This window comes from Homalodisca vitripennis, chromosome X (assembly GCF_021130785.1).
Source record: "Homalodisca vitripennis isolate AUS2020 chromosome X, UT_GWSS_2.1, whole genome shotgun sequence".
In the NCBI taxonomy this organism is placed as follows: domain Eukaryota; kingdom Metazoa; phylum Arthropoda; class Insecta; order Hemiptera; family Cicadellidae; genus Homalodisca; species Homalodisca vitripennis.
The window spans coordinates 61,023,531-61,048,647 of record NC_060215.1 but is presented as its reverse complement, the minus strand read 5'-3'; the positions used below and the strand labels follow the sequence as shown (position 1 = coordinate 61,048,647).

At 31.9% G+C, this 25,117-nt stretch overlaps 1 protein-coding gene across 2 annotated transcripts in view; it reads left to right on the top strand.

The window, feature by feature from the left end:
• Nucleotides 1-3,894, top strand: part of LOC124369057 — a 144,361-nt gene extending 140,467 nt beyond the window's left edge. For both annotated transcript variants that reach the window (XM_046826760.1, XM_046826759.1), the window contains exon 2: nt 3,367-3,894. In XM_046826760.1, the coding sequence (XP_046682716.1) occupies nt 3,373-3,609 (237 nt within the window). In that variant the 5' untranslated portion in view covers nt 3,367-3,372 and the 3' untranslated portion in view covers nt 3,610-3,894. The remainder of the gene's footprint in view (nt 1-3,366) is intronic.
• The last annotated feature ends 21,223 nt before the right edge of the window (nt 3,895-25,117 follow it).

The window sequence follows — 25,117 nt, the reverse complement described above, 5'->3', positions numbered from 1 at the left end:
AGATTTTCCTGTAAACACTACGTTAAAAAATTGATAACATAATGACAGTCTTAGCAGTAAAATGGAAAACAGTAATGCAAAACACATTCTATTTCATAACAATGTTTGCCAAATGAAGCATCCATTCTAATTATGATTGACAACAAACTGATTTCTTTCATATAAGGTTTAAACGTGTTAGTTAAGCGCGCGTTGCTATAATTTTGTAGCTCGACTTTATAGGGGATAGAGTAAAAAATAGTCTTACGTTGGTTTTTCCATGTTATTTACTAGAAATTGATACTGCGTAGTTCTCGTCTAGCCAGAAAACGTGCTTATACCACGTGTTACTTCGGAATTCAATGGGCTAATGGGGCTAACTAAAACCAATGTTATTTCATTTCGTTATATCGACCCTAGAACGCTGATTCTGACCCAGAGGTGCTTTGACGTGAGAATTTCTCACGTTACTGTTTAGTAACAGTCATGTCAGATGAAGTAATCTCAAAGATTACAGATAGTGTGCCTGCCGAAATATTATCCTCCAAAATTATTTGAGTGACATTGTGGAGTACGTGTAACGGAAGAATTAGTTTCTAGCGTGTATATGATTGAAACGGTGTGTATAAAAGTTCAGCTGACACTGTTTTAACTAAAAAGATACGTAAAAAGTTTTAATGCCTTCAACAGAGCCTACAGAATTAACCAGAAGGTCGTAAAAACAGTTTTCTTAACACATACTAGTGATTTGTCACGATGTAATTGACTCAGTAAGCATTTTTATTATTTATGAAGAACAAAATATATTTTTACAATTCTTTAACAACGGCGATGCCATCAAAAGAACTAGCGATGGTTAAAGGTTTACAGAAATATCTGTTTTATTAGTTTTGATACGATCATTTCATTGTCAGTTATTCTATTTGGCCTTAATATTTGAGTAGTGAACTACTCCCGACCCAACAAGAGATGTTGAAACGCAAATGGTGATATTTCTATCTCCTCCAATGTAAAGAATAGGTCCCTGTATATTTCCTTCAAAGAAGACAGAGTACATAAAAACAACAAAATATTGAAAATACAATGTTTAAAAATTTTAGGAAAATTGAGATAATTTAACACTGCTGGATATGTTTGTACTATTTACCTCAATTGTTTTGCATCATCATTCATATGAAACGAAACACAATAAATTATGTTTGCCTGCCATTCATGAGGTTGGCGTTGTGGTCCAACAACTGTCAGGTTTTTGGAGGATTTTAACTGAAATTATTTTTGATTTACAATATTACAGAATGGTGTTCGCTTGTGCTAGGTATTCACGACCAATTCTATCGCCACACTGGCGGATTAGCGTCCATCCCACATTATCCTAGACGAGAGCAGACCATCCATCACGCCATGTCAACCCGCCAATAGGAGACGATCTCACGATCTGGAGTTGGGGATGAAAATACCAAGTCAAAAAAGTGTACTGATTATTTTAGAGAAGACAATTGCACGAACTATTAGTGCATGAGTATTGAATCTTATTCTAACTAAACATAATTATAAATATCATACAGCAGTAGACCTTATTAGTAGAGATCCTTTAATATTTAAACATACAATACAGTCATCATTAATATCAATAGATGAACGAAAATTAAATCAATTACAAATAAATTAAATCTGTAGATTCATTTAACAGTACATCAAGATTTAAATACAACATAGCAATGTTATTTATGTCAGGAACAAAATCGTTAAGAAAACCTAATATTTTTGTAAAAATATTGAGTTTTTACAGATTGTTAGAGAAACCATTACACAGTAACATTTTCAAGGGCACAACTAAGCAACGTTTTATTACTGAATAAAAATATAAATCAGCTTGTCGATGGGTTTAATTTATGAGACATGAGCTGAAATACGAAAACTGTAATTTCGCGGTTGAGAGAGCAAGGGGAAAGTTGGGAACGATTGGAGAGTTAAGATACACACTCACCTAAATGCGAATAAGTGATGTTCATTAACTGTCACTTAATGTAAGTCGGTAAAATAAACTGAATTCCCCAATATATTTTTGTGACAGAAATGTTACTTTCCTGTGGTTCCGCCATTATCAGTAATCCATGTAACAACACGCTGTAGTAATCTTGTTATGGTCAACGATATGCTTAATAACGTTATGGGACTGTGAGACTCTGAATACAACAATGCATCTTATAAAGAATACTTTATATATGGCATGTTTATATGCATATACTACAAAACACCCAGTATTTAAAAATAGATTTACTAAAAATATTGCCCATGTGTTCACATTATTATTGAGAAATGTCAAGGAAATCCAACATCGAACTCGATTATTATACTAACGTATAAATGTGTCCTCTCTATCAAAGATCTATGAAAACCATTCTATATTAATTAATGTTTTACAATTTTCTTACTTGCCACTCGTACATAATCTTAATATACTTATATACATAAACTTAATATATCTTTTAAGGATTTACCCTGGTTAAAATATCTGAAATGTGATTTGAGAAAATTATTATTACAAAATATTTCCATTATTTCAGTTTTCAATCGTACTTTTTGTAAAATATGTAGCTGTAAGACATTTTACAAATAAACGCATTAAAATAAATATAATATTCCAGCAGAACTACTTATTGTAAAAGAAAAATTGTTAATTAGTCAGCGATATCATTAGAAGTTGAAAACTGTGTGTTTAATAATGCTTTCGTTCACATGTTAACATATTATATGAAATGTTAACATGCCCAAGCATATAATTGGTTCCTAGTATTCCGCTTGTTTTCTCGGTCTTATTTTTCTTATACCTACAGCATAGTATGAACATTGTAAATTCCACGTTTCTGCCACTTGAAGCAAGGAACGATGGAAACGATGGAATCCCGCTACTTTATCAGTTATTAGAGACTATTTGTTAAACACCAAGAAATCATTATTAACTAATATAACATTTCCAGTTAGGGTAAGAAATTGTTCACATTTTTGTCCCAAAACACATTGGCTCCACTTATTGTAAAAAAATGTTGAGTCCATATGGTTTCATTATTAGGTATTATATTGTATAAACGATAGAACTTTTTTCAAAATATTTTTTCTAGTTAATTATTAAACATCAAAAGTTTCATTCGTAAGTTACTAAGTATGCGATCCTTAGGATGAAAACCTAGTTAGTTAGTCAGTAGTTTTAAATGATATATAAAAATCTTTCTCCATAATGATTTTTACAAATTACTTAATTCTCTGACTGGTTGGAATATAAATGAAAAAGTGTTCTGGTCATATAATTGATGCAACAATACAAATACAGATATTTTAACAAATAATACCGCTTATCAGTTAATTAATAACAATTACAATTTTTAGGTTGTGATGGAGCGCCGCAACCTTATTCTGACGGCGATATTCTCCACTTTGGGCGTTGTGCTGGTACTGGCCGTAGCTTTCTACGTTTTCTTGTGGTGCCACAAGCATCGCCGCAAAAGAAATGATGCTGTCGACAGCGAGGATGGTGCTAGGATGGAGGTCACGGTCCACAAGGAGAAAGAATCGAGGAATGGATTTCTGAGTTTCAAGACCCCGCTAATCTCCACCAAGACTTTGGGGTAAGTCTGTGATGTTTTTAACTAAATTTAATATGCATAACGAATGTTTTATGTGGATTTTGTCACTTTGTTATCAATTTTTGACGTTTCTAAAAAGCAGGCTACACTCGAATTCCATTCAAAAACTAATTCATTTCAATTCAATATAATACAAAACTTAAGATTTAAATTCCACTACATACAACGGAATGGGATGACGAAAGGGATCTTGTGGTAATCCCTTACTCACACTTATTTGACTCTTTACTACTTAAAATATAGGCTACTATATTTTTTGTTTTTGTTGGTGTCTGGCCTTACAAAAGCCATCTGTGGCTGTGGTGGTGACTTTGATCCTCACTTTTCTCTCAGATTTGTCGATTCCTAAGTAATAAGTTTCAGTTTAATTAGTTTCAGACCGTCGCATTAAATTTAGGTTTACTTATTCTCCACAGCTCTTAATAGCTGAAAGGGATTTTTAATCATCGATATCGATAGACTTTTAAATTGTACAGAATAATATAGTAGTTTACTCTATGATATTTTCGTGGCTTTAACAAGGCTACAAATTGAAACACATAGATAATATAATGTAAGTAAGTTGGGTTGGATTTCTCGCTACAGTCATACATTTACAAAAATAGATGTATTTTGGGGATATTATGACATATGCTGATTTAGTATTTTAGGCCATAGTTGCATTAGGATGTGAAAAGATAAGGAGTGATAAATTGATATTTAGATTATGGATACGTTGGATTCAAACAGTACATTGTAGGATAAATTCTGTAATATTCTATAGTGATACGGTGTTTATTCTTTATGTTAAACCTTACGTTTGGTTTATTCCACTATGTGAAACATACTGCTAGGCAAAAACTGGAATGATGTGTGTTTTTAGACTAATTTACTATGGCCAATGTTTTAATTGTTTTAAGACTCTACAGAGCCAGTATATACAAGGTTTTCAGGATCAATCAGAATTTCAACCGAATATGAGCTATGATTTAACGTAGTCCGATAGGACACACTTTTAGTAATACCAGAATAGTGCATAAACTGCGCTTGCAGTTCTCAATCACATATACCTAACCATGTATTATTGCTTTGCTGTACAATTACTGTTTATGTTCTGCATAAATGCTCTTACTCTCATTAATTGATGATATATCAACTGTGTTATTGCGGTATTTGACTACAGATATGCTAAGTAATAAATATAATGTTTCCTTGAATCTTAGATTTGTGTTAAAATGTCTTTATGATGATTGTTTTAGATCTTTATTCCCGTATTTGAGAATCGGAGAATACTTAGAGAATATATAGCTTAACCTGGAATGATGGTTATATAAAATTAAATATTTTCAATTGTATTGTTCAGTTAAACAAGTTTTTAAATTAAAATTTTTATTGCCAGATTAACCCGTTTTTTGCCATGATCCATAGTATAAAATCTCCCTCCAGAGGTAAATGTAGTTTCTAAAATAATTTAATGGGTGGACCTGAATAATATCAGTATTCGTTTTGCTTAACAAACTATCCTGTAGAGTCTCAGATTGTGTCACTGTGCACTCATTCAAGCCTACTAATATTAGAGAACAATAGGTACATAATACGTCTTCAAGGGTAATAGTCACACAGACAGTACCTTCTGTTGGTTTGAGTGATGATAAGAACACAGAGTTTCTCTATCCCGAATCACCTCGGTAATCGTCAGCACCTTGTCGCAATCTCTCAATATCACCAGCAGGTTAATAGCATTGTGTTCCTCACAAATATTTGATCCGATGAAATGTGGTACCATATTTATCTAAATAATATTTGTCTACTTGTATCTCTAGAAAAGAATAATTTGTTAATAATTTCTTGTTCTATACATGACAGATTGGTAGAATCCTGAATCACTACGATTATTTTTGTGGTTCTACTTGTCATTGTCGAATAAATCTGAGTGATACAAATTCCAAGTCTAGTCATAGAGTTATATTATTTGGTTTCATATTTTCACTGGCATAACGTTTATAAATTGTTATGTGTTTATGACAGAATTTGGCGACGTTTTTAAAAAATATATCTGTATGACTCTACTCGTGGTTTTGAATGATATAATATCTATAAGTATTCTTGGACTAATGAAAACAATGTAATGGTTACTGTAGATTTAATTAGTTCAAAAATTCGTAGTTTCAACTTTTAATCCTCGTTGATGATACTACGGTGTTCTTCATTACGAAAATGTTATTTTTATGCTTTATTCCTCAATATAAACGTGTATTTTGTACCTAAGAAAGCACAATGTATGTTATTAAATATACGATACATTTAAAAATCAAGAGTGCACAAGTTATGAAACTTCGCCTAAACTTCCCATAACATATTAAAAGAAATCATATATTTTAGAATATTCCGTATAAGTAAACTTAGCTTAGATACTACAGAGGTTTTCCTGCTGAATTATTGCCTTCAAAATGGCATTTATTCCTATTTCTATATCCTGTAAGGTTTAAAGAAAATGACATAATGCTCGAAAAGTTTATATGTATTCAAGCGATAGGTTCTTTTACTATTTTGTCGTTATTAAAGCTTTTATATTTAAAAAATTCCATAATTAGTTACACATGACCTATTAGGTTTCATGAAAAATGTTCACTAAGGTTGCACATATGTGTATAACATAAATTAGGCATTTCCTGAATACAAGGACTTATCGACCTTCTAAGCTATCGTTATTCTAAGCTACAGTAAGGAATATATCACCCCTCTTCTAGAGCAAATACATAGATTTACAAATAAGATATTGAAAATATTACTAAAACTATTTATAATTAATTTGCATAATATTTTTTATTAATTTAGAACATACATTTTTACCTACTCAAAGCTATATAAGACATTTTAGATGGTTTTTTAGTAGTTTAATAAGTTAAAAAAATCATTTTTTAAATAACCCATAAGGTTTATGTATTCAACCTTGTTAGGTGATAAATAATTTTAATATTAATTGAATGGAAAAAAAAAAATGTAAATATGAAGAAGGAACCTCTGGAAAAGTTTTATTTAAGGTGAAATCACTTTAAAGGGACTGTTAATTGCTACGTATGCAAATCCTCTTTCTCGTTCTACCTCCAGTCAATTCAATTGATGTGACTACTGTTATCTACATACGGTTTGCATATTTACTTAGGAATTGCTTAGTAAGGTTTACAAACCCTATGGTGTCGTCTGACCAAAAGCAAGTGCCAGTATCAATAAATTTTACATAAGATTATAACCATAATTACTATAAGCATTAGTACACAGCCTGCATTACAGGTTTATTATCTGATTATATTGGAACATAAACTAGAATCAAATTTCATGTACCGGTCACTGTCATTCCCCTGCATTCCGGTTCCAAGAACAAGCCTGCTTCGCAGTCCACTGATAACAGGAACAAAGTCCAGCGCTCCTTGTCTGTACTGTCCGGCTGCAGCTCACATAGATGCCAACATAGAGAGCTTTTTTATTGACAGTTGCATAAACAAATACTTTTCTGGTGAAGAGGTATTTAATCACTTAGTTGCGAAGCTGTCTGAAGTGATGAAGACAGTTGTCGAGGCGGTGCGTGTGGCTCTCTAAGCTGTAAATAAATTAAGCAGCTGCATGACGAGGTGACTAATCTAAGAGACGAGTTGGCTGATAGAACGGACGAGCTGGAGCAATACCAACGAAGAAACAATACCAGAATTGTTGGCGTCAAGGAGGCGGAGGGTGAGAGCACCGATAGTGAGGTGGCGAAGCTCTGCCGAGAAATCCTGGACGTCGAGCTGCCAGCAGAAGCCACATGTCGCTCCCATCGTGTCGGTAAGCAGCCAGAACCAGCAGCGAGCGCATGGACGAATGCGACATCGGCCCATCATAGTCCGTTTCATCAGCTACAGTCACCGGCGCGGCGGTTGGTGGATGGCACAAAGAAAGATCCCGAGAGTCACCTTAACATCTCGTCATCTGGAGCGGTGTTAGAAACACTTGTAGTAGAGATGGCAGAGTGTTGTGGGTCGACGGAGCTGGTGCAAGGGGTTCGACGTCTCGGCTATCGGATCTACCGGCAACAAATCAGTGAACCTCCAATAGCTTGTAAGTTGTAACATATACAGTATATATTAATGTAGCATGTATATAAATCGATATATTAAGTTCAACTATTATTTGTTTAATGATTAAGGGTATTATTAATATGACCTCCCATATGACCTCCTTATTTGTCAGTTTTATTTGAAAAAAAAAAAAATATTATTTTGTGTCTGGTTATATGTTGTAGAAATGAATCACTAATATAATGTCCTTTTCTTTTATTTATTACAATACATTTATAAAACATCTGAGTGTATATTGTAGAACTGAGTTTTTAATTTTCTATTTTCTATTTTACATTCCATATAGGGTATTTATTTCTTCTATTGTTTAATGAAATACTGTATTTGTGTAAAACCAATCAATTTAAACCAAAATTGATACCATATTAAACATGAAACATATTAAATTATGTAACATATTATCTGACGGGGAGACGCCATTGTGTAAATGGTGATAACATAACTGGGAAATTATTACTTGTAGGTTTCCACAGGGTGATCGATTCTTGGTCCTTTATTGTTTGTGCTGTACATGAACTACTTTCATTCGGTACGTATACACAGCTCATACCATATGTATGCTGATTACTTGCCAATCTATTCACACTTTAAAATTTATTTCACTAATGAATGTAACACCAGAATCAATAGTGACATTAAAAACATCGTTATGCGGTCCGAAAATCGTGGTCCGAGACTAAACCATACAGAATGAAATCAATTATTATTTTTCATTCTTGTTTAAGAAACTCAATAAAATTCAATACTATTGAAACTTTAACTGTAAATTGTAACACTTTACCATGCTATGACGATATGGTAGATTTAGATTTTACTATGAACTAGACTTTGACACGAGCTGATGCTGTTGGGAAGATTTTTAAACGGGTTTTCGAATCTATTCACTCAAACGTTTACAACGATTTTTTACTGAAACATATCGAGCTGCTCTTGATTAAATACTTTTACTTTAACATTCCATTTACTGTAACTCCGTGATTCATGATACTACCGTAATACTTAGTGAGAAGTTGTAAAGAGCTCAAAACTTCTGATACGTTACGTTTACTGTGTGAGACGTTAGCAGCAAATCACGCCGTACTGTATTCAGTCAAATATTCTAAAATTAAAAGATCAATTAAAAAAAAAAAAAAAAAAAAAAAAAAAAAAAAAAAAAAAAAAAAAAAAAAAAAAAAAAAAAAATGGTTCATTCGATATTACTATGTGGTTTTCCAAGATATTTTTTCTGAATATTTTTAATCTGTGTCTCATTTAGGTGTAAGAAGCACTCTCTCTGGCTCGTACATTTTGAGAATGCCTCAGCACAGGACTGTAGTGTTCCATGTAATGGCTTGTAGGTTGTGGAATGCCTTTCCCCAAACAGTTACTTCGATCGATAGCTGTTCCCGGTTTGTGGCGTAACTGAAAGATATGTATCTTATGCGTTTAGCCAAGGCAGGCCCGGTCTGAGATGCTGTGGGAGTGACACTGGCAGAGGGATGAATAGGTGACTGTGAGGAAATTAAAGTTAGGACTTATTAGCAATAATTAGTTATAATAAATACTTTATTTTCATATGCAAATAAAGAGTATAATTTTATTTTATGTGTTTTAATATTTACATAACTAGTTAGCGTATTAGTTTGTGAAATTTAAACTTTTTACGTTTTTAAATATTATGGTAATTTCTCCGCGTCGTTTAAAGTGCCATGTAAATTTGTCTGTATAAATAACGAATTGCTCATTTAATTTTTATTTAATTTCAATTCATATCTCCTGTATCTTAGAATTTTTTGTACTGGTAAATATGTGAACGGATTTAATCTAGCATAACTTAAGTTTATAAATTTTATAGCGTATATAAGCCATTAAAAGTTTGAATGCTACGCTGCGATATTTGGGAACATGCAAATACATGATCATCGCTTATCAAAAAATACTTTGTAATGCGTCATGTTTTGTAAACAATACCCCCTTTTCTTTCCTTTGTTGCTTATATTTTAGACTTGTATCATATTTTCTTGCAAACTAGTGTAACAATAGTTATCTCCTTATATATATATATATACATACACGTATAACTATCTGACAGTTACGCTCTGATTACGGTACCGTACTTAATATGAAAAATAAACTATGAACAAATAAATTAAAACATAAAAATGGAGTTCTTTATGATTCGATCATTGTTTCTGAAATATATTTAGTCATTATAATTTTGCTTGTCGTTTACACAAAATAAACTAACATTATATTTATATGCATAGTGTCATTATTAGTTCAATTGTAGTTACTAATGTTTAAAAATTATTGCCTATTCTGTTTAAACGTTTTGAGACAACAAATTTACCTTTATGTTAAGAAACAGAGATATCTTATTTACCTTATACAAATCTAAACATTTGTACGTAGATTACGTAGACATTAAATAACACAAGGCGCGATTAAACTTCTAGATGAAATGTTACACGAATTAATGTGTTTGTAAAAGTCATTGAATATGAGTGAAATACATTATATATACTACATTATACTACCAAACAGTTGCTCTAACAGTATATTTTGATTCATATTGTGTCAAGTCACTGTTTTTTCGGCATAACAGGAGAACATGTGGTAGTATATAGTTTTGCCCCAAAAGTCACAACAGTGTTAGTTAATATATAAATGAGTATTATTATAATATCTATAAATAAAACAGAGGTAAAGTAAGGATCTAATACATTGACTCGGCGACGGTATATTATGTTCAGGCCTCTACCCGCTATCATTTAGAATTGTATTTTCCTACTTATTAGGTTCTGGCCATACTGAGAGTTTCTGGTTTAGTTAAAATGCGCAAAATATGATTTTTATATACTTATGATGTTAAGATATTTTGGACGTAAAATTAATTCATTGTGATTTTCAAAAATAGTGTTGAAATCAAATTGTGAAATGAGAATGTTTTCCTCGGTTAATAAAGCCAATCCACTATAAAGCATCCTATACTCGTAGCATATTTCCAATTTGTAAGATATTTTATCTAAAGAGTAAACATGTAATTTAAAAATAAGAAGTGTATTATAAAATATATGTTTTCTATATATACTTTTATTTTCCCTCTCACATACCTATAACCTTTCAGAAATTAAAACTCTGACAATAACAAGGTAATTTAATGTGTAAACGTTTAACACTGCATTTTTAGAATTGAAATCTACCTTCCCACTAGTATTTAAACATGCATAAAAACTTGAAAACTTAAAAGTGCGGTTATAGAGAAAATAAACTCCAGTGATGTCAGCGCACATAAGAAAGAGCAGCAACTCACGACACACGCACCAGCGGATGTGGCAGACTCTTAGAGCGTAAATTTGAATTCTTGACAAATGGAAGTGAATTTTGCAACAAATAACGTTGGTAAATGTACGAAATCTGATTATCCTTCCTAATCTTCCATCGTCAATAACGAACTTTATACGAAGAATAATAAGTTTACAAACAAGATTGCACGCCAATACTGCGGTGCCTGTGGTAATTTTGAACGGAGGTGCATAGTACGGTATAATCCATTTAAATAAATTTGTTAAGATATTTAGGTATTATGAAAAATATCAAATACGGTCAGGGTCTTAACATTATTTACTTGGTTAATATCAAACCCCGTATATTTACAGTCTAATAACAGACAACATGATATTGTTTCCGTTTTCAACCGTATCACCTTGAAACTACTTTAAATTGTTGGTAGCAGATAACTATGTTCCCGGATTCAAAGCAGATACTAGAAATCCCGGTGCAATGTACCTTTTTACCACTCGGAGTACGCCGACCATCTCTGTAAACGTATCGAAATCAGTATACTCGTAGTATCGGTTTCACATCCAGCTTTATGGTGTCACTGGAAATACACAGGGTATACCTGGAAATCTATCTCAATAATATCAAGTCGAAATTTGTATTATGCCGCTTTCACTTTAACAGGTTTCTAGTAGTACTAAAATAGTCATATTCAATCATATAGTTGGACCACTAAGCTTTCATATAATTACTAAGTTGATAATGTTTATGAACTTTCATAATTACTTTTGCTAATCCTCTAATCTCACTCGTAAAATATAAAATAAGGTAAAGTTTTTTTTTAATTGATCTGTTGTGAACTTTTAGAATAATTGTGAGGTATTACTGCATTCGTTAGCTTTAGACACACAATTCAATTCTACATTTTTCTAAAATATTTAATGAATATACATACAATTTTAAACTACTGAGGCGATACCAAAATTCATTCCACATAATTACTTTAAAGTTCATTATAATTTATTTCTCTCTCTCTGACGTAAAGCTGACAAAATTGGTTAACAATTTTTACAATTAAATACGACATTTAAACAGATATACCATAGTAAAATATATAGAACATGAATTGTACATATTACTGAAAATATATTTAGTTTCATAATTTCTTAGTTAATATTATAAGCCTAAGTTTTTTACTGCATATTTGATTCGTCTTACATAGTTTTTACTGAGCAATTGATAAAATAAATAAATTGTATTTTTCTGGTTATGGTATAAAGGAAACCGATTTCAAGTTTACAAATTTGTATTTGTTTGTCAACTAAATACAAAAATCCACGGATTAATACGAGATAAATTAATTCGTAAATCATATGTATGATATGTGTCAGATATTTTAGCTTTCTGATTAACAAAATGGTTATACTATGTTTGTTTCAACACTATATAGTAGTTTTCCTTGGAGAGCTGTGTCTGATGTGATATTGATAAAGTTTCACCCACAGGAATTCTATGGATATTGAATTATTTATCCTCAGGAGCCATGGGCACCTCATCAATTTTGTATAATCCATTTAGAGCGGAAATATGTACTGAGATATTATAATATTTGTAATTAGTAGTAATATGTTTAATTTATTAAAGTATATAAACTAAGCAGACTAACTAACACATTTCAATATATTGTGTTCTAATTTGAGAGCCACAATATAGCTTTTTCGAAAATGATGAAAAGCTTTACAATTCAGATAAATATTTCGTTTTAGTTCTTCTTTGGCTTTTCAAATGTCCAGTAAATATTTTTAAATATTTATACAACGTGCCTGGTTATTGTTATTTCTTCGTCTTTATAAAGTATTAGTATGTGAGGTTATCCGTACTCAGCCTAAATAGTGGGATAATGGATATGACATGTAATGCCCCTACTCCAATACACCATTATACTCACATAAATGAGAAGTGATAAGTAAATTTTTATCCTAAGCATATCTCAATCTAAACTTATCCTCTCACCTCTCATATTTTAAACTTCCCCGATTTTCAACATGTGCTGATGATGTTAACCCACACGATAGCATGATAATAGATAATGTTAAAACCTTAATTTGTACATGTAATATTTATTAATTTTTATGTGGTTTGAAAATTCTAGGCGAATAAGCTAAATGCAAATGGAAAAAAATTCGAATAAAAAATTACAGTACAAACAAAATTTTAAAAGTTTCTTAGCCATAGCATAAATTAATATTCAAGAGGATTGAATTGCTAAAAGAAAACAACCAAAAAATGTGAGAGATAGTTCACATAATCAGAAAAGAACTAAGTAGTTTAAGTACAATTCAATTCCAATTTACGATTATATGATATAATTATTTTGCTGGAAAGTACTTATATCATTGTGGACCTCTGCTCATCGTAATATTATCTTCTTGATCAATTAGTATTTTATAATAAAATTTTTACTTTCTTTATGATGTCTTTTTATTTCTTAAATTTGTTTACAAACTGGGCTTGGTATCAATGGATATTATATGCCTTTTTCACGGATATGTCCGGAAAATTAGATAATAACGCAATAATATATACTCGTACACCATAGATCAGTATTTTATTGATAAGAACCTTTAATTTGTTCTCTCATAAAAATGTACTTTTGTAAATAAACCTATATTTATAAATAGTATATCTATACACAGATAATTATATTATAACATTTCTCTCGCTTTATATTACTTTTAATAACAGAGGCATTCTGTTAATATACTCCTTTAACATTGCCAGTATTGCAACTACAGATCAGGATGGCAATATTTGTACATCTGCCATCTCAAGTTGGTGTCGAGATTATTAATGGACTCTCTGATTGTGACCAACAAATGCCATTCCCAAATAAATTTCGAACTTGGCTGAAGCTTCATCTCGTATTGATTAGTTTTCACTCCATTGATGGGTTCTTAGGTAATTAAGGGAACAATTAATCGGTACTAGCGCAATATCAGTACAAATGTATAGCTGATGTCGTAAAAGGCGCACTTAAATTATTAAAATGTGATAGTGATACTTTATGCTATATTAGATATGAGGAATTACGTAAAGATTCAATGTAATCCACTTATGAACCTTATATTAAAGTATTTTACAGTAATTACAGCAACAAAACAGATTTATGACTCAAATTGCATGACAATTTAATACTTTATGTATTAAATTACAAGAATTGGTTTTTCTCGCATTGGGCGTATATGGTAACGCCAAAGTGAAAAAGACAAGAAACCCATTAAATCTACAGTTTCGGTATAGATGTTCTCTAGTGTGCCATATGGACATTCCTCCTCATTTGATCAGGTCTACGTACATATATCATACGTGACTTACCAAATGTAATAATTCAATGTCCATTAGCTCGACCTAATTAGATCGTACAAAATTTATAGGGTAAAAACAATTACGTGAAGCTCATGCCTACGTTTATACACAACTTTTAAGAATTATTTATTTGTTTTTACAGCATAGCCTGTGAATTAATAATATAAAAATACAGCACCTTTATAACATGAAATAAATACATTTGTATCAAATATGCGATTATTTGAAAGAAAACCCAATTGAAAATTATGTATTTTATTTTTAAATCATATTTAAAACTGAATTCACTGGGCAGATTGTTGTTAAATATAAAGTGCTAAATAATGTGTTTTTATCTTGTAAACAAAACGAATCGCAAAATGTGTTGCTAAGCGCAAATCTCGAGAGCGGCTGGACCAATTCGGTTAATTCTTTTTGTAAAATATCCATTGAAATCCGAGGACGGTTTTTATGAAAAAAAGAAAAGTTACCCGGAATATTTTGGAATTCACAAAACATTTTAGTTTTTACGATTCATAATTCAAATTAAACTGGCACTAAACAGCTATAGTTCGACAAACTTTCTGAAACTTCTGTTTACATTTAAATTTTATCAATAATAAGTAAACAGTGCTTGATCGGTAGTGTAATGCAGATAGTAAAGAAAACATTAATATACAAATTTTACTCCAGATTGTGCCAGTGACGAATTAAAGTCATCTAATGCATTAAATATTGTTATAAAACCAATCTTAATGAACAAAGTTATGAATGTTTTCACATAAGTTACTTTAAACTGGTGGGCTTCCTTGACATTATGATATTACATTTGAACAGTGGCTTATGGAAAAACAGAGAAATGAATACTAACATGCCTGAAAGATTTCCCTGGCTACAGTCCGAAAAACAAGTGTAACGCAAAACATTAATAACGATTATTTTGGAATGTTGCATAACCTTAATAAGGATTTTCCTCTTATACCGAAAGTGCATAAGAAGTAGGTAGGACTTCCCCCTAGGTCGTAATAGGCTTTTCAGTCCTACTTATGTGTGTGTTTTCTTCATCAGAACAAGGCAAACCCGATCAATGGAGGCAATATGGCAAGATAAACTGTGAAACTGTGAAATAGGTAAGTGAATTTAAACGGTCTTAAGTAGGCACTTTTTACCGAAGTAGGGCTCTCGGTCCTACGTAAGTATATATATATATATATATATATATATATATATATATATATATATATATATATATATATATATATTTACTTCGTCAGAACAACAAGGCAAACTCTACTATGATACTGGAAATATCTTAGATCTGAAATATATGACAAAGACTGGAAATATACGCTTTTTGGCCGAAGTATGTTTCCGAGACATGTGTGATCCGAGATTTGTGTTTTCCTGATCGGGATGACAAGGCAGATTCAGCTGTGACGTTATGTTTATAATTAATTAGAACCAGAAATACTCCTACACGTGCCAAACATGATATAATAATTAAGTTAAACTCTGATACTATTTACCGTGAACTTAAATAGTATCTACCTGATGTATGCCTACTTACGTTTTTAACTTTTTATAGGACTCCCATCATATACATCATACTTGCTTTTACTAAGTAATATAAGGGCTTCAGTTCTAAAGATTTCGTGCTAAGCCGCGTGTAACAGCTAGTATTTAAATACATATATAAGTATAGAGATAAATAATTGGATAGAGCAAATTCTTTCGTCTTTTGTTAGGTATCAGCTGTATTACATCAGTTATAATACAAGTACTATAATCAAAATATTTTTAAACTTTTATAACAATTCCAACATACCCTCAATGGATAAGAGAGCACAACTACTTTGAAGATTCTCTTGCACAAAGCAGGAGCAGCAATCAATGATACCTCCCAACTTGGAAATGTTTAGCTCTTAAATATTTGGTATCTAGTCCGGCATTTTGTGAATACAAAATTAAATATTACAGCAGTTTTTTCTTTTTTTATTAGCTGATAAAAGCTATATGAAACATTTGGTTCCTTTAGGTTAACTAGTTTTGGAGGTACAAAATGGAGACTAGCGGATAGACAAGATCTTTCTCGACATATGTTTATACGATATTGTTTGAAATGATGAATACTATCACCCAAAAAAAATTTTGTTACACCCATTTTTGAATACCATGAGAGATATAATTGGATAGAAATTCCAGAACGAATAAATAACTTTAACGAGCAGTAACAAGTAAATCGTTGAAAGCTCCAGAAAATGCGTTGGAGAATACAAACTTAATTTCAAAGTGGAGGCAAATATTTACTTGTTTTAGAGATGGCTGAGTGAAAGCAAACTAACATTTTAGATCAGTAACCCAATATTTATATAGCTTTTGATGAAAATCACTTAGAGAGAATTCCATTTTTATGAAAACAAACTGCAATCCAAACTTAAATTGTGTCACAGATGGCTTTAGTTCTCAATGCTATGCCTATTCCATTTGGGAATGGAAACTCATTAGGAGTTTTAAAGCTACTACAAGACTCTGCAGTTTGAATCCTTTCTATACACTGATTTAGGGAAAGAACTCTCCTGTAGGCTAAATTAGGTTTTGAAAAATGTTCTTTCAAAGCTTCTGTACACAAATGTGGGCTTTGGGAAAATGTATTCCATAAGTATGTTAAATATTTAAAACTAAGTTAATGTTGTGTATACTACCAACCTCAATCTGACGAAGGGGCTTGCTCACTCCTATTTATTAATCTCGGTTTTAGTAATTACTCAGAATAATACTTGAATTAAATTTAAATTCAGTTTTTTCTCAATGACTTGTAAACTAGAAGAGATAAAACGGAGTTTAAAAATATTTATTTTTAATATGACCTTTAAGTTAATGTGCCACACGGCTAGGAATTCTTTTAATGCTAAAATATGAAAAAGTGTGTTCCTTTTTCTCAGGAACCTCTTGGCTTTTCATAATAAAAGTTTGGGACAGTATAATATGGGCATTTTTTAACAGTTAGAGCGGAAAAAAATTTTAATGTTTTTAAAAGTATGTTAAAATTTAAAATATAAATGTTTGACAATAATATATAATATTTTATTTTTTTTTTACAAAATATATTTTATAATATGTCTTGTGCTCAAATTGTGTGTACTAGTTTAAAGTACAAATGTAATTTTATCATCCTAATCTGATGATTAGTTCCACATAAAAAGGTGGGGAAAAGTTAAATTTCGGGAAATCACAGATTAATGAATTGAATTGAATTGAATTTATTTCCAACAGCAAATATGTACAGTCATTAACAAAATACAATCTTTGGAAAGACTGACCACTTTTACAAGTAGTGTGGCCAGTGCGAGTACTTAAATTACAAGTATCTTATCTGCGTCCAGATAAAAGTTCAATTGTTTCAGCCGGGCTGCTCTCTGTGGCGTCCACATAAGTCTTATCACTACTATTGATCTATAAAACACTACCAACTTAAACTCAGAACCAAATCTAAAACTGAACTAAAATCTTTCTGAAGTACAACTTGTACCTTTTACTCTAAAATAGTTTTATTTATTTACACACAACTACTTTTCCTTTATATATCATAAAAATAAGTTTCTATGTTGAGAATGAACTACATTAAATAAAAAATAAAACTTGGTTAGCAGTTTAAATGAAATTAAAATAAACTTTGTACACAAAAATAATTAAAATTCAATAATAAAATAATAATGATATAATAGATTACATAACATTTCAAACAAACTTAAAATTAATCCTCGCTTAATTACATGGTTTTTATTATTTTTTATGTATTCAGTCTTTATTTGTACAAGTAATTTTATTTGAAAAAGAACAAACAATCCTCTATTGTCAGTAAAAACTCTTTTAATTTCCTATAAAAAAGCTTATCGTTAACGGCAATTTTCAACTCATATGGTAATTTATTGAATAGTTTCGGCCCATTGTACATAAAAGACTGCTTTACGATTGATTTATTGACTTTTGGTAGTCGAAACATTCTCTGGTCTATACTTCTAGTACCGTAATTTAAGTCCGTAGTTCCCAAATTACCACTTTTTAATGTAAAAATAGCCTAAGTACCTTAAATACAAATAGATGTTGCAAAGGTAGTATTTTAAGTTTAGCAAAAATTGGGAAAGAACTATCACGTCTTTTCTTATGAGAAATAATTCTTATAAAATGGTTTTGCACAACTCTTAATTTCTCTATTAGATATTTAAAAGTACTTCCAAAGCAAACGAACCCATATTGTAGTCTTGATTCGACCAAAGCAAAATACAGAGTTTGTAACAAATGTTCGTCACAAAAATTTCGTAGAAAGTAAAATTTTCTAATTGAAGATTTTAATTTTTCTTTGCAAAACTGTTACGTGCTTATATCCCATGTTAGCTTCCGATCAAAAATGACTCATAAATATTTAAAATTATCCTGTTTTTCAATTCGCTTACAACTACATAGATTTACGTCGCCTCTGTAAGTAAATTCGTGAAATACAAATTCAGAATGAAAGTTGAAATCATTGAAACCAAAATTTACATATTTTGTTTTCTCAACGTTTACAAGCATTTTGTTTGTAAGACACCAATTTTTTAAAATAAAACAAATCATCATTAATTTGGCTATATAATAATTCCGTATTCTTCTGGGAATAAAAGAAGGCAATATCGTCGGCGAAGGCACTAGCCTTGCCATTAAAAACCGAGTTCTAATAAATCATTTATAAATATCAGAAATAGAGTGGCAGATATGACACTTCCCTGCGGCACCCCTGTAGTGACCGGCAGTGGCGCGCTGACAGCGTGACCAACCCGCACACGCTGCTCCCGCCCCGTGAGGAAGCTGCGGAACCAGCTCAAGGCCATGCATAGGCTTATAAGTGAGCTCACTAACCTGTACCATAAGTTTAATGACATCATCCTCCCTAACTGGGGTTATGAGGATCGTATAACTCTTCCCACTTTTTCGTATAACGTCTTCCAGCTTTCTATAACACTTGACTGAGCTTGCTTAGATTTTTTGTCTACATCGGAAACCATGCGCTGGGCTTTTGTAAGCGAGTAATATCCAGCTTTTTCATTGCTTCTCTAAAGTTATGTCCAACTATCATTCGTAGGTGTCTTGAAACAATTCATCTTGCAATATTTCCTTTAATGAAAGAATTTATTGCATCTTACAATCCTAGGTGTAGAGTACGTAAGCATAGGTGTAGAGAAGACGGTTTTTGGGAAGCCAGTCTAAATTATTTGGTTCACAAACTCACTTGCATTCTACGATCTACCATAGAGACATTCTCTAAGCAATTCAAGTGAACTCAGGTCTTTAAAAATAGTTTGTATGCCACGTAAGAAACATATACAAAAATTGAACGAAGCCCTAGGCAAAGTTCCATGGGAATCTACTGCAGCACACTCGCTCCAAAATACTCCGATCACATTTGTGACGGTGTTGCCATATCGCTGCTGACGACCAGCTGTACCCGCTATGAGGTGGCAATTATCATACACTTAAATTTGGCAGCAGTGTATTTTGGGGCGAGGTGTAGGGAGGGGATTGCAACGCAACAGTCACCATCGGACTATGTTAGTGCGGGCTGCTCTAAAGAACGAAGATGTCCCCTGCACCCAGACTAATACACAATAATAGGATCACGATACATTAACATTTTATGAAATGTTTTTCATAATTTGTCCTTCATCACTAATGGTTTCCCTGTTGTTCCACAAACTCTGGGATCTAAGAGAACAGCCGAGATATCTCAGCCAATGCTGTTTGCTTTATGCTTGGTATTTGTCAATTAGTGGAGCACCGCATTGTGCGGTCACCCTTTCTAGCTAGCTTCACAAGATTAATGAATTTTGATAAATATGGATAGAGCTAGTTGGAGATTCTGTCTTCACTGTCAATTCGAATACCAAATATCGATTCAATACTCTCACCAAAGCTTGTCTCTTAATAAGACACCACTCTATCGTAATATAGTGGTTTTATTAAAGTAGTATACAAATAAAGAATTTCACAGGGAACCAATAACTTTTTGTTATACATATTCTGTTGGAAGTTGTTATATTATGAAAAAAATTTAATTGATAAATTTACTGTCAAATAATGTTACTGATTATCTGTGCGCGGCAAGACACCTAGATATAGGCTTAAGCAAGAACGTTCAAATTCTCTATGCAACAAATGCTTTACAATATCTAACCTGTTTTATTATTTCACGATATGTAGTCTTTAAGCGTATGACGATTCCATAAATTAAATGTGCGTGACCTTAGGCTAAGGTTTGTTTGATTTTTTTAAACAGTTATATTATAAGATACAAATAATTTGCCAACCAGTAAGACGGTACTGAAATATCATTAGCAATTATGGACTCGGGAAGAAAACTCCAGTTAAATATATTTTTAAGATTTTGGGGAATTTAAGCTTGAAAACATAAGTTTGTAATAATATGGATATAAATTTCTTTGGTAAGAATTTACGCAAGGATATTAAATGGCAAATTTTAGTTCGCAGGACGTAAAGATTTTGTAGTTGATGCAGAACTTCTAAAATGAAGAAAAATTATGTTATCTGAGCAGACGTGGGTGTGATTTTGACCAGTTTATATTATCATTGTTACTATCCTCTTTTCTGTTTTTTATTTTGGTTCTAGTTTTTGAGTTGAGAAAAATTCATGTTTTTGCATCTTTGTGATTAAAAAGGGGGTTTTCCTTCTTCTGGAACGCATAACTGCTGTGTAATCATCGCCTGTATAAAGTCTTTGCTGGGTTTTTCAGGTATAATTCTACATCTCCGAATTCAGAATCGTTTGGTAGGAATGAGTGGCCTAGCATTAAAAAACGCAACTTGGTAATTTTCAAGGTTGGGTTGCATTGTAAAATATGCTTAAGCATTACGGTTATAGTAATATTGCGGTTTTGTGCGCCACACGAATACGCCCATAGTACAAGTTCATCAATATTCTCACAGTTATTTAAAATGTGTATTCTTGCACAAGATCCCACTTTCTGAGCCCCCCTTCCAGCAGTTCCCTCTACCCATACATTAAATTAGTCTTTGTTTGTTTTTCCAGAATGTGCGCCACTGTTGCAAAACATAATCTGTCTTTTATAATAAACTACATTGTAAATGAGTCTTCTGTAATGTTAAAGTTTCATTTGTTTCGGTTTCTTTTGCAAATATAAGATATTCCTGTAGATATTTTCTTGCTTTTTCTGCTTTAATGAGGTAATCGTTGTGTTCAGCATCACGTTTTTCTTTCTCTTCTACAGTTTTGGTTGATTCTAGTCTACATTTGTAACCATCACAGACGCTAAAAGTATCCTTTTTGAGTGGTTTTTCGTTTTAAATTAAATTCAGAGTAAAACACGTTGTTGTATTTACTTTGTGATCCTGGATGCTCATTTTTTTATACAAATCATACATTTTTAGAGAGTAAGATCATTGGGTGATTAAAAGGACGTTCCCCTACAGTAATGTAATTTGTATTTTGGAAAGTTATGGATGTGATGTTTTACGTCTTCAATTGTTGTCTTATCAAGCTTATTATAACCTCCTTGAGTCCCTCGTTGATTTTTCAAACGTAATATTTATCTTTTTCATTGATTGTATTGATTGCCTTGTTTTAACGAGATCCGTAATGTGTCTATAACAATTTGTTCACATACAGTTTCTTTATATAACTGGTGCTGTCTAGTGAGTGTACGCTCATTAGAACCTATACCTTCTTTCTTTCTTTACTAAAACTTTTCATTACGTTTACAATACAACGATAATCCCAAGTTCGTAGAGTACACCTTTTGCATTTTTTGTTAATGTATGATTTTTCTATCTTTCAGTTTTTTACAAGTAGATCGAGTTTGACAGATATATTTCCATTTTCTTAAAATGTCCACACTTTTACGGCCATTGTAATTAATCAATTGGAATTCAGAAGAATCGTATTGTTCCTCTTCGCCACCATAACTCGATCCACCATCAAATTGTAGAGCTATTTCTTGATTTTAATCCGAATGACTTCTACTCTTTCACTCTTTCCTTTGCAGACCGATCAAAATCCTCTTTAATCTGCAAAAATAAAAATTATTAGTTTATTAATAAAGCGCACTGTTTGTAAGTTGAGTTAGGTTGTATTAAACCTTATAAAATTTGTTGTAGTATTTTTATGATTAATACATTCACATTTAGATTGATGTTGCTAAGAAGGCCTAATAGGCCCTATAAATTTATGTGTCCACCATGAAATCAAAAATGAATATGCTCTTTATAAACATGAATAGATGAATCTGTAACCAACACCAGTTTATTTGTAAGAGCTATTGTGCTAACTAACCTGACTTTCTTGAGCTGCATGATTACCGTCTGTAGTAGTTGAGTCTTCTGATACTTCTGGAAAAAAAGCAACTTCCATGTTTTCAATGTCCAACAAACTGCTGTATTCCTGAAACACATATGCAGAGCTTTAATGAACAAGTTAGGCACTTTTATTGAAAATCTATCACATTCGATGAATAAGTAGACTCAATTACCAGGTGTGACACGCTTTCTTCGATAATTTTGTTGTTCCTCGAAATATTGGCCTAGATTCTCTTTTGTCAAATGTATAGTAACTTTACTATCACCATCAGAATTTGAAGGAATATCATTTAACTCTTCTTGCACAGGCAGTCTGTAGTAATAATAAATTAAGTACACAACTACTTGATTGTGTTTTTGATGTTACTAATACTAAGCGAAATTAAAATAACAGCGTTGGTACATATTCTTGTACCGTGAACCAAACACTTTTTAAGTAATTAATTGGGATTCCATCACTTACTGTACTTGCCCAGTTATTAATATCAATTTACTTGTAATTTAAGTTTTAAACTTAACTTAAAAGTCTTACCTCATTTAATTTACTAGACACATGCGCAATTCCTTTAACATCTGACTGATCGGCTTCTTTTTATATTTGAGGCAAAGCTAGAAGAATTAATTGAGTTATCCTTTTAAAACTCATTATAAACCTATTTAACACTAAATGTAAACCATATTAGCTCAAAGAGATGACATGACAACACAAAGCACAGAATAAACAGCTGCAGGATGTTGGAATGGAGTGAGTACTTGGTTCCTTAATTCAAATCACCTGATCGAAGATAAAAAAATGTCACAAACGTATTAGGGAACGTGACATACAAGTTTTATATATTTTTATCAGGCACTAACAACACCTGTTAACCATATAGTTTAGAAAATTAGCTGCCAGATAGCAGTGTTAACTCAAAATGAGCAAAAGTAGCACTTGGTTCCTTTATGCATAAAGGCGTCCATAAATTTATCGAATGTTTCCAATGCTAATATTAACTACAATGGCATTATCAATATTGAGTAAAGAGTGTTACAATTTTCTGTACTCGTTGAGAGTTTTATACTTTAAAATTTCTCGTTATTGAAAAAAAGTCATCCTCACTACTTCAAACAACTTAAATAATATATATGTTATTTTCAGTCACATCAATGAGTGACTGCATCCTATTTTGAAGGACTTACATACGATTGAGTTTGCCTGAAGCTCTTCAACCAACAAACCCGATTTGAAACCCATACCCTTCACAATATCCCCCTCTTAAGATCAATTTTTCTTATACGGAACTTCCTACAATGAATGCTTGCAATTAAATTAAGAGAAATTTTTCATTCAGTAATAGAGTAAGACAGATATAATAAGATAAAATAGGAAACTATTTATAGAGCACTGATTGCCCTGTCCAATAGCAGTCTTGACATCTTACTGTTCAATATTTCTGATGTTCAATATATCTTATTGCTTTAAACGTACTGGAATCTTTCGGATTATAATAGTCTCTAAACTCGCTGTTTATTGTAATTTATTTATTTATTCATCAACGGTATCCACCATTTTTACAATAATAATTAATAATATTTGAATAACACAATACAATATAGGCATACTAATACTATATGAATACACAATAATATATGCATTAAGTATGTGGACAACAACTAAGACAAAAAAAGTCAGGAGCTGGTGAGCAAAACAGCAAGTGTAACAAGACTAGTGTCCAGACAAGAAAAGAGGGCAACAATCAAAAATAAAACTTGAACGACTACAACAGTAAAATTTTTTAAAGCAATAACAAGGAATAAACTTGAAACAAACTATAACAATATGATAAAAGTTTTAAAAATAACAAAATTAAATTTCCTAAAGAAATAACAAAAGATAAACCTAGAACAAACTTCAACAACCAAGACAATAACAAACACACAATGAGTTAGGCATACATAAAGTAACAAAAGAGTGCAAAAATTTTACCCTAAACAGAAATTGCCATACCTATGATACTGCCACAACAAAAGCCCAACTAGGGTTTCTTATAAATAATTTGAAATAGTTCATTTCTAAATCCAGTTGGCCTCATGAAGAAGTCAATCAGTGGAGCCACGTCACTGCCACAGCGGAGGAGTCTTGGGACTGATGAGTTATACGCATAGTATGAGGGCATGGATCTTCTCTGGAAGATTGTCCTCGACCTAGTACCTCTTGGGATGGACATGTCGATGTAGCTTAAGATGACCCGGCAATCCAGCACACCACTCACGATCTTGTTCAAAAACACAAGGTCGAGGAACTTCCTTCGGAGAGAGAGGGACTGCAAGCCAAACATGTCCTCCACTTCAGCCACTGGAGTGCCCAGAAAGGTATATCCAAGTCGTATTCCGAGGAGACGCACAAAACGTACCTGAACCCTGTTCAGCATCTCATTGTGGCCAATT